Source organism: the organism of the source record quoted next, unplaced genomic scaffold, assembly GCF_019419815.1.
Source record: "Pyrus x bretschneideri cultivar Hongxiangsu unplaced genomic scaffold, Pyrus_bretschneideri_v1 Contig14, whole genome shotgun sequence".
In the NCBI taxonomy this organism is placed as follows: Eukaryota; Viridiplantae; Streptophyta; class Magnoliopsida; order Rosales; family Rosaceae; genus Pyrus; species Pyrus x bretschneideri.
The window spans coordinates 8022738-8034147 of NW_025999435.1; the positions used below are offsets into that span (position 1 = coordinate 8022738).

Consider the following 11410-nt stretch of genomic DNA (forward strand, 5'->3'; position numbering starts at 1 on the left):
GTATAATAGGACTCCAATAACATTCACAATTAAGACTTAAATCAACACTCCCCCTCAAGTTGGTGCATATATATCATACATAACTTGATAATTGAGTCTTGGAAAACCTTACTAGATAATGCATGAGTAAGAACATCAGTCAATTGCTCTCCTAAACTCACAAACGGTATAGACACAATATCCCTTTCAAGATTTTCCTTGATAAAGTGTCGATCAACCTTCACATGCTTTGTTCGATCATGTTGTACCGAATTATTAGTTATTTCCTTTGCAGATTTATTGTCACAATATAACTCTATAGCCTCATTTGATTCAAAACCAATACATCTCAAAAGTTTATGTAACCAAAGAAGTTCACATATTCTGTGTGCCATACCTTTATACTCAGCTTCCTAGATGACCTTGACACTGGTTTCTGGTTCTTACTACGCCACGTAACCAAATTATCTCCAACATATGTAAAATACCTAGATGTAGATCGCCTGTTAGTAAACCTTTAGATGTCCATGTTTTTCATAAAGTAATCATTTGCCAGGTGCAAACTTCAGATATACCAAAATTCATATTACCGCAACCATGTGGCCTTCATTGGGTGAGTGCATAAATTGACTTACAACACTCATAACATACACAATATTAGGATAAGCATGAGATAAATAAATTAACCTCCCTACAAGCCTTTGATATTTACCCATATCAGCATGAACCTGATCTGGGTAAATACCCAAGTGATGCTTCTTTACCATAGGATTCACAGGTTTACACCTTAACATACCAGTCTCTTTAAACAAATTTAACACATATTTTCGATGTGATAAGAAAATACCTTTAGGTGAATGAGCAAGCTTAACTCTAAGGAAGTACTTCAATTCTCCCAAATCTTTCATCTCAAATTTAGAAGCAAGATCTACCTGTAACTTCTGAATTTCTTCATAACCATCCTATGTAATAAACATATCATCCACATAAATGATTAAAGCAGTCAATTTGCCAAGCCTACACTTTAGAAATAAAGTGTGATCTGAATGACTCTGGCAATATCCATATTTCTTCATTGCTTGAGTAAACCTATCAAACCAAGCACAGGGCAATTGCTTGAGCCCATAAAGAGACTTACGCAATCTGAATACTCTTGTATTACCACTCGCACTATATCTTCTTGTAAAAACCATATACACTTCCTCTTCTAAGTTCCCATAAAGGAACGCATTATTCATATCAAACTGTTTAAGAAGCCAATCCATATTTGTAGCTAAGGAAATCAAAACACGCACCGTATTCAACTTTACTACCAGAGAAAAGGTTTCTTGGTAATTTACACCACACATTTGAGTATACCCCTTAGCCACTAACTGGTTTTGGTAATGGCCCCAAAAAAACTAGACACTATGAGATCAGTAGGAATAAGATCTTCCTCACTTTTGTAAACCCTCCTCATCTATTGAGTGGAAGCACATTGACTGCTACCCCTCCATCTATCGACACCCTCTTGAAGGGAACTCCTTCTAAATGAGATGTCACATATATGGGCTTCAAATGGTTTGCTAAAGCTAGACTTGGCTTGCTGAACACCATCTTGTCAAAATAAACCATCTCAGGCTCTTTTCGTGTGTGGTCGGGCAAGTCTGCTAAGCTTGATCTCTCTCTTCCAACTTCCTCAATGTTCACAAGTGCTATCATTGGTTCTTTTGCTAAATAATCCCATTCCATTACGGTTGATTGATCTAGTTCTGCACAGAACATGGCTGATAAGACATAGGTTATGTTCACATAGAAGTTGCTTGGTCCAGGTATTTCTTCCTTTTTTCTCCAATCTGGCAGATGAATTAATCCATCCATGCCTGGGCATCTTTGGTTAGCATCAACCTAGGCACTTCCACCTCATTTATTGCATTGAGATCATGCAGCTGCCTTGGAGTCCCGAAGGGAATATCCTCATGTGGTACTGGTAGTGGAACTATCCCTCTCTCAGGAGAGATGGTCCCAAAACAAATAGGCTATTTCCAGCCTGGTGTAGGCACCATCACCATACTCTCTTGAGCTCTTCTTAACACCCTGTACTTCCCTGGATAGGGGTTTTCAGGTACATGATCTCCTTCACTTTCAGCTTTACTGTTAGCCTTCTCTATCTCTATCTTACTCCTCCAACTGAGTTATCTTCCTCCTCCTTAGGTAAACCTCACGAATTGAACATTTTCAGAAGCTTCCAAAATGGTAGGGATTTTCAATGAGTTCATATAAGCCTTGTGTTGCCTTTGAACCCTCCTTATCATGGATGCCTCCATATTTCTAACAGGTTTCCCATCTTTGCCTACTATGTACCATTTTCAACTGAGTCGGGCTAAATTTCCCTTAGTAACTAGGGGCATTGGGCTCATGGTTTTTTCCTTCATTCCTTGTCTCATGCTGCTGTGGTAACTTGGCTGGGGAAGTTTCATGTCCACCCACCTTGGTAACTTTGTTTCCTTATCTTCTGCTTTTTCAGAGGCTTTGAAGTTTCTGAACACCTTAGATAGGCTTTTAGGCTCTGAATCTTCTCCTAACCTTTGGAACACATTCTTAGTAGTTTCTTTTGCAGCAGCTTGACTAATACTTCTGCGGGCATCTTGCTTCTTTATCTCTTTTATTTTGACTAACTCCCGATCAATAATGGTACGTGATGCTCATACCTCAAGCTCACACTCACGCTAACATCTGTGCATAAAACCAGTCCTTTGACCACAGCTGCTTGGGGCTTGTCGAGCAATCTTTACTTCTGTAGGCCTAACTATTTGCCTCATCTTTCCCTTTTCATCCCAGGTAGCTTTTCATTTCCCCTTCTCAACCTAGTTAAGGTTTGTCATGTTAATTGGGACTTCTGGGAATGGATCTATGTCAATCATCATGATACAGGTCTTAGATCCAATCCCTGAACTACACACAATTAGCTATGGAGTGATTGAAGGTGTAGTGAACCTTGCAATACTTCTTCCCTCTAAGTTCTTCAGGTTTAGGTATCATCTTGGTGTTGTCGGGCAAGATTACTATAGCTCTTACTAGTTCCTCATAGATGTCTATAGCTTTAGTTAAATCAAATGAGTATGACTAGTACTTTAGAAGGTTCATAGGCACAAAGTCTTCATCATTCATTACGATCTTCTGGTCTTTGATAGGCTGGACCAGTCCTTTCACCATTAAAAGTTTGAAAAGAATGGTCATCTCTACAGCACATAACTTAATCTCCTCTCCTAAACTGCTATCATTTTCTCCTGGCCCTATGCCTTCATACCCTAATTGGTGTATTGGGGCTTTGTTCTTATAGAAATAAGGCACTTTAGATGAGTGCTTCACTTGCTGTTCCTCTGTTAAGAGCTTATCATACTTAGTGGCTATAATCACCAACTCTTGAAGCTTGTTAAACTGCACATCATAAAACTTTTTCCTCAGATTAGCCTTAAAGCTTTATCGGTAATGGCTATGAGTTAAGCATGGTTGATTGGGAACTGACACCTCATCATGGTTCATCTAAATCTTATCATGAAATCCTTTATAGACTCATGTTCATACCGCTTTACCTCCACCAGATCATTAATGGTCATCTATGGCTCTACCCCATGGAAGGCCATCTCTATTTGCCCCCAATTGGCAATGGACTTAGGGGGTAACAGAGAGTACCATTGGGAGGCCAAGTCTACCAATGAATTTACAAATAGTCTTAACTTATAGTTAGGGTTGTCCTCGAATGCCACACAATGATTTGAGAATATGAAAATGTGATCTCTGGAAGACACAATACAGTCTTCCCCACTAAAAGTTGGGAACGTAGGCATCTTGAAGTTGAGAGGGATATGATTCTGCTTATCAATGTACTCATGATAAGGTTTATGGTATGTTATCTTGATCATTGGGCAGGCTTGTGGTTGAGCATTTTGTACCATCATCCTTCTTAACTCTGTGAACTCATTCCTGAGTTGCTGGTTGGCCAGATTATTTAATGGGGTATAAGAAGTCCTCCACTTCGGGCTACGATCAATGACCCGAAAAAGCTTCCCTTTGTGTGTCTAACTGTCTCCACCTAGTTTCTCCTCCTTTGTTAGACAAAGGTGGCAGTCTTTATGGAAGATGCTTGATTGCAGTTGTGGATAACCTCTTTTTACTTGCCTCTCCTACCGAATCGGTCACATCAATCTTCATTTCTTCCTGCCCGATCTACCTCCTACCATCTGGTGGAAGTAGCAGAAGGTCGGGCAAACCTATCTCTTGAAGCTTTTCCCCTCATTGCTGGCTTATTTCAGCCTCTTTCTCTCTTTTCCCCTTATCTTTCTTTTCCTCAAGTAAGGGAAATAAAGGAATTATTGGTTCCTTTCCTGGGTTTTCTTTCGCGTCTCTTTCCTTGGTATAGCCATCCTTCAGTGTGGAGTACTTTAACTCCAACATTCTTTGCAGCGTCTCGGTTAAGGAATAAAGTCTGCTAACGTCTCTTCTTAGAGAGATTTTCCATACTTCTTAGCACTTGCACCATAATGGCTTACAAATCTTCTTTAGTGATTTTTCCACTTGACTTCTCAGAAGAAGTCGAGCTCTCTAGGATTGCAGGGCTGCATAGTGAAGGGAAGTCTTCTAGATGATCTGCCATGCTAGCTTCTGTTGGACAAGAGGGTTGCCCAAACTCTACCACCTGAATGTTCATTCATTCCTTCTTCTTAGCATACAAAAAATATCAAATGATCCCACCGAGCATGCCAAAACTATGTTCGGGCTGGATCTGTCCCTTGCACAGCTCCTTGAGACTCTTGCCTGTTGGACAAGGTTTGCTACTTGGTGTGCTGCAATATGAATTCGCTGTTAGTTGGAAAGGTGCCTTTGTAGGGCCTTGGGTTAGGCCTTAAAGCTCATAATCAAGACTAACATAGATCTGAGTGTGCCACTATTATCTTTGTATAACAGATTGTTATTTAGTTGTGAACTGGGTTGATAACTTGCGCCACAAGTTACTTAGACTTCTTGATTTATCAATGGATTGTCACATATGGGTGAAGTCTGTATAAAATTATTTTTCTTGCCTTGTAAACAAAGACTTTTACACATAATATTGTATGTCAAAATGAAAGGGGTTCAGGGCTCTTTCAACCATTTCTCTAGTCACAGTTAACTTTAAAGGAGTAAAAGCTCATTAGTTTAGCTAGTTTTGATCACAAATGAGACTTTGAATGAAAAACAGTTGGAAATGATTTAAAAACACAACGAGATATGCATTAAACAACAAATCTACTTTATTTAAGTACAAACAAAGGAGACTTGGGCAAGATTTAACCTTGTCGGGCAAGGTTCAACTTTTTTGCAACCATTTCTCTTTGTGTTATAAGGGTTTGTAGACTTTAGGGAACAAAATGTAAATAGGTTTTACTAGAGGGAATCAATACTACAACATTGGAGAAAGGTAGCAGAGCTTCTAAACTTGACAAAAGATGACTTTCTATGGGGAATCTATGACTAAAAAAGGGAAAATCTGGACAAAAAACAGCTTTCTGGATCCGAACTTGTCTGAGAGCAAAGTTTGGATTTCTTTTGATTGATTGGTTGAGTATCTTTGTCTCTGGTGTCCCTTGCTGCTTTTATAGATGTTTTAGCCGAACTGTCCAAGCTTTGCCTTTAGCTGATAGCTTTCGAAGAATAGTGAGTCACCCTTAATTTACCATCTATACCATTAAAAAGTGCTTTTTTGCTTATGGTGAGGTGCCCTCTGTCCCCCATCACTTCAAACATAGGCATGTGGCCTATGCCTTGTTGAAATGGTTTCCAATCCTTCTTGGGCCTATCGACTTATCCAAGCCCAGTCTCCTCTTTGCTTTTGTATCTTTGGGCTTCCATCCTCACAAGTGTCAAATTTCCACTCAAACAGTTATGATGGTGTTGGGTGTCACGGGCTAGTAAAATGGAGAGAGAGAGAGAGAGAAAGAAAAAAAGAGAGAGAGAGACCGCTGATGAAGGCAGAGAGGGAGGCGGAGGGTGTAAGTAATAGGGAGTAGAAAAAGGCTTTATGGGATAGTTGTATTATCTCAGAGGCAGAAGAGAAGATCGTGACTCATGGGCTTGGAAATTGAGGTAAATCAACGTTCAATTTATTTAGAGAGAGAGAGAGAGAGAGAGAGAGAGGACTTTGAAAGAAAAGGCAGGCCACACCAACAACACAACACACAAGACAAGAGGCTCTTTAACTTGTGAAAACAACAGGTGAGAGTGTGAAAGCTATATCACCCCCATGCACACGTCCCTTGTTAGAAACAATCAAATGTTAAGTATATCTATTATACAACAATTGCACAGTTTATTTCGAATAGTAATTTCACAAGGAAACAATATATATATATATATATATATATATATATATATATCTATATCTCACAATATAAACAATTACAAAACTGAATTAATGAATCACAAAAACACTGACTTGGTTAGGAAGATAACTTGGTTAGGAAGATAGAGGCTTGCAATAGCAATCTCCTAAGACAGAAATACACCCCTACACCAGTGCAGTAGTTCAAATGGACGTCTATCTTGCAGGATACAACTATCTAATCCAAGTTCTTGCACTCGAACTTGGATTCTTGGCGAATTGATTGTGTGGTTCTCAGCGAAATATGGAGGAATGAATATGAAAAAAAATTGATTCTTGTTTCTGATTTTATTGCCCTATATATAATGGCATGATGTGAACTTCTCCAACCATTCATGCTTATCAGTTTTTTAAAAAGAAAACCGAATGCAACTGTTAGAAACTGAACGTAACTGTTCAGACAGTTTTATCCTTTCGGAAAAAACTGAATCCAAAATATCAAAAACGAAACTTGTGTTTTTTGTCCATCCGAGCCCCAAGGCCAAGGCCCATCTTTGACATTTAATATATAAACCTAAACTCTCCAATTCTAAGGCCCAAGGTCCATGGCTTTGGCCCAAATCAATTCAAATTATAAGTGAGTCCATTTACTTATAAAGGTGATGTTAAAGGAATGTTTGGGCGATGTGGGACTCCAAGTCCCACATAAAACATAGTTCCAACATCCCTTTCTTGCTCCTCTCCCCCATATCTACCGCCTCTCCCTTTCGGGAATGCCAACCACATATACACGTGTTTATCATATATATCCTATAATTAACACCCTGCACATGTTAGGCACAAGTTTTGTTGGTACTCATTCATATGGTAACTGTCATGAATGTACGCATGCATGGATCGTATGTATGTATGTCAAGCATGTAACATGCATACAAGTGGTCATGGTGGTCATGACGTTATAAACAAGATTGGGGATGGGGGGCGGGATAGAGGCGGCACACCAATGACCAGGAAGAGAATTTAAAGTGTCTCAGATCACTCTTTTATCCCACAAGAGCCCTCTCTTATATCTACCAAACCATATATATCGCCTTCCCCCTCTCTCTCTCTCCTCTCTCTCTCTCTCTCTCTCTCTCTCTCTCTCTTACCTTTCTTTCACACAAAACACATATTCAAAGAAAGAAAAAAATAGATCCAAGGTGGTGGTTAAGCTGTCATCCGTCAATCAATCAATCAAACCATCAAGAGACCAATCATCAATCAAAAAGATTTTTTTTTTTATATATAAGAAAAAGAGGAATCACATCCAAAAGATCATGTCATCCTCTTCAACCTTGTCCCTCGACCAGCTCCCTCCTTCCGAGCAGCTCTGTTATGTCCATTGCAACATTTGCGACACTGTCCTTGCGGTATCTTTACATATACTCTCTTCGTATTAGTATATAATTTGATATTTGGGTACCTTTTTCCAGAATTATGTATATCTTCTCTTTAATTCTTAACTAGGTGAGTGTTCCTTGCACAAGTTTGTTCAAGACTGTGACGGTGCGATGTGGGCACTGCACCAATCTGCTGCCAGTGAACATGCGTGGGCAGCTTCTGCCTTCTTCAAATCAGTTTCATCATCTTGGTCACTCTTTTTTTTCTTCCCCTAACAATTCCCTTAATCTTCTGGTAATTAAAACAGTTATCTGTTGCTTAATTTTATTATGGAAGTGATTTCTTTGTCATTTTTGGTAAAGGTTTATTTTTTCCCTTTGAATTGAGCAAATCAAGGAGTATTAAGGGAGAAGGGGTGTACGGAAATTATTTCCCTCTTATTCTGACCCTATTAAGTATTGTATGTTTATATTTTAATTTCAAATGAATCTTATATATTCTACTTGAGGTTGCAGGAAGAGATTCCAAATGTTCCGACCCCAAATTTTCTGGTTAACCAAACAAATGTGAATGACTTTGCTGCAACACCAAGAGGTGGAGCTGATGAACATTTTCCAACGCCCGCAGTCATTAACAGACGTAAGTAACTCACAGACAATACACATATATGCCTTAGGAAACTCATTTATTTTTCGGTGATGAAAAAGATATAACTCGGCCACTTTTGATTTATCGTTTCCTCTGAATCCTTGAAGTATACTGATATATATATATATATATATATGATCAAAGGTCCTTTTGTATATCTGGTGGTGGAGAAAAGATCATAACCAACTCCTTTTATGCACTATCATTATCTATATAGTAGTCAACTTTGATATTATACCCCAATACGTTCTTCTTTTTTCAACAAAACCTAACAAATGCAGAATTCTTCTTAGAATTTCATGACAGTCCTTCTCCATACCAACAAATTAGTATCTTCTTTTTAGTGATTAAATGAATATATTAACCAAAGGAGGGCAAGCTCAGATTGTTTTAAAGCCTTCTTGACAATTATTTCCCCCCATCTTTTTTATCTTGCACCTTGAAATTTTTTGAACATAGAGGCCATATACATATACAATGTTACTGTGCTTTCTTAGCATATTAATTAACTATGTTTTTTAAGTCCTTATGACAAAGAAACATCATAAAAGGGAATTTGGCCCCCCGGAATGTAGATGGTAAAGATTGTTGGACCACCTTCGATCTCCTCCCCAATCATGGTTAGTAAAAAAAAAAAAACACTTTAGATGGATGGATGATCAAATTGCATAACATTTAGACTGAGAGAGAGAAAAGCTAACTAATGAAGTGACAGTACATGCAAGATAGGGTTTGGCGAAAGACCCAATAAATAGATCAATACCCCCTACCTATTATTAAGTTTTATTATGATTTTCTAATTAAGAAATATGATTTAATTTAACTTGAATGTCTCTCTCTCTCTCTCTCTCTCCCTCCCTCCCTCCCTCCCTCTGCTTGTTTGTCTGCCTGTGCATGCCATGCCCAGCCCCGGAGAAGAGACAGAGAGTCCCCTCTGCATACAACCGTTTCATCAAGTGAGTAATCATGTCAACTGTCATTCAGTTCTCTTTCTCTCACAGACAAACACACGTAAATAAATTAATAATAACATAAAGTATATACAGTTATTACTTGACCAGAAGAAAATATAGAATATATTGTTATTAATTAATTGATTTATAAACTTGCCAAAATTGATGCAAAATATATGAATGGTCGATTCATCTGAATGTGTATCCATGCAGGGACGAGATCCAACGCATCAAGTCTGTGAATCCTGATATATCACATAGAGAAGCCTTCAGTGCAGCTGCCAAGAATGTAAAATTGTTTAATAATATTTTAGGGTTATTCCTTTTTTAACAAATTAGGGTTTTTGGATTTAGCATAAAACTAGTCCTTGTTGTGTGGGGCCCTTTGATATGTGAACATCTTAAATTTTGCCTTCCTTTTTGTCAGTGGGCTCACTTTCCACACATTCACTTTGGTCTTATGCCTGACCAGACTGTGAAGAAGACAACCATTCGCCAGCAGGTTACCACCCCCCATGCGGTACTATTAACCCATTCTACTAATTTTTGTAGCATAATTAATTTGCTAGCAAGATTAACTAATTAATAACATTATTTTTAAAATATAATTTAATACTAACGTTGTGGTTTTAACTGGGTTTGTGCAGGAAGGAGAGGATGTTCTGATGAAAGATGGGTTTTTCTCTTCAGCTAATAATGTGCGTGTCTCCCCTTACTAAATTGGAGTTTCAAGCTGCAGCTTGATGTCTTTGTGATGGTGGGAGAAATGTTTAAGGTCCAAATGCTTAATTGTGATAATGCCTACGGACTCTAGCTAGAGGTCTTTTTAATGTTGATGACCGGGTTAGATGTAGTTTTAAGATTTAATATCTAAACTTTGCTTAAGCAGAACCCTTGAATTTTGAAGACCCTATCCTTTATTATGTTATGATAATATTGGACACCAGTGTCGGTAGCTAGGTGCTGATGATCAAACCACTACTTTTTCCTGCACCTTGTTTATTTTAAAATCGATTTTTATGTTGTTTGTTTTCCTAACATCCCCTTTATTTAGGAAATGTTATTAGCATTTTAAAAAAGATATAAATTTGTACTTATTTTATACGTTTAAGTTGCATGATAATATTTTTAGAGTGTAAATCACATTTCCCTCTTCTAATCTATATTATCATGTCACACAAACACACGTTAATTAGCATGATCACGCATTTTTTCATATATATACACACGATATGGAAGAGTGAATATGAGCTAGAAAATCTCTTGAATGCATTAGTTATTAGTTTTACTTTGTCTTGCTTTCTTAACCTCTGCACAAATGCAGTTTTGCATGCATGATGCCTCTTGGAAATCCCATAAATATAATTAATGTCTGACGTTATTAATGTGTTCGAATTGGCATGAAGTTATGAACTTAATTCGAGTCAGACCAATGTAAATGGACTTTGAATCTGTTTAACTTGATGCCATGTAAAGCAAGGATATTGCTGTTGAAATGATATGTTTTCACGGCAAGACGTTTAACTAAAGGGCAGATTTATATAAAAGAGATTTCAGTTTTCAATTTTCAATTTTTAGTTTTCAATTTTATAAAAATAAAAAACTTAAACTCAAGGCCCCATTTAATAACAAAAGAAAATAGTTTTCAGGTTTTTGTTTTCAGCTAGTTACCAAACAAGCTTTCATTTTTTTAAATTTTCTTAAAAAATGAAAACAAAATTGAAAAATTGAAAATGAAATGGTTAAATGGCCCTTAAGTTAATAAAAAGATCATATGTCCAGTTTTGAAATTTTAGAGAAAAAATATCACGTTTGTTGAAAATTTTTAAGAACCAGCATGACAATGTATGGCTTTCATAATAGAGTAAATTGTAGCAATGATCTTTTAACTTTAACTCAATTGGAGTAATGGTCCCTCAACTCATCAAAACGTGCAGCTATGGTACTCAACTAAAAATCCATTACCATTGGTCACTTAACTTTAATCCAACTGGAGAAATGGTCTCTCAACTTTAATCCAATTGGAGCAATGATCCCTCAACTTTAACCCAATTGTAGCAATGGTCATTCTAACATAACTCGTTTTGACAAAATTCTGACGAAGTTGATG

General features: G+C 37.5%; 1 protein-coding gene across 1 annotated transcript; it reads left to right on the forward strand.

The window, feature by feature from the left end:
- Positions 1–7401: 7401 nt before the first annotated feature.
- LOC103931901 (axial regulator YABBY 1-like) lies at positions 7402–10404 on the forward strand. Its single transcript, XM_009341432.3, has 7 exons — positions 7402–7728; positions 7826–7993; positions 8215–8338; positions 9255–9303; positions 9514–9589; positions 9728–9802; positions 9948–10404. The coding sequence occupies exons 1-7, from the start codon at positions 7636–7638 to the stop codon at positions 10017–10019; spliced, it is 657 nt and encodes a 218-aa protein (XP_009339707.1). The 5' UTR covers positions 7402–7635; the 3' UTR covers positions 10020–10404.
- The last annotated feature ends 1006 nt before the right edge of the window (positions 10405–11410 follow it).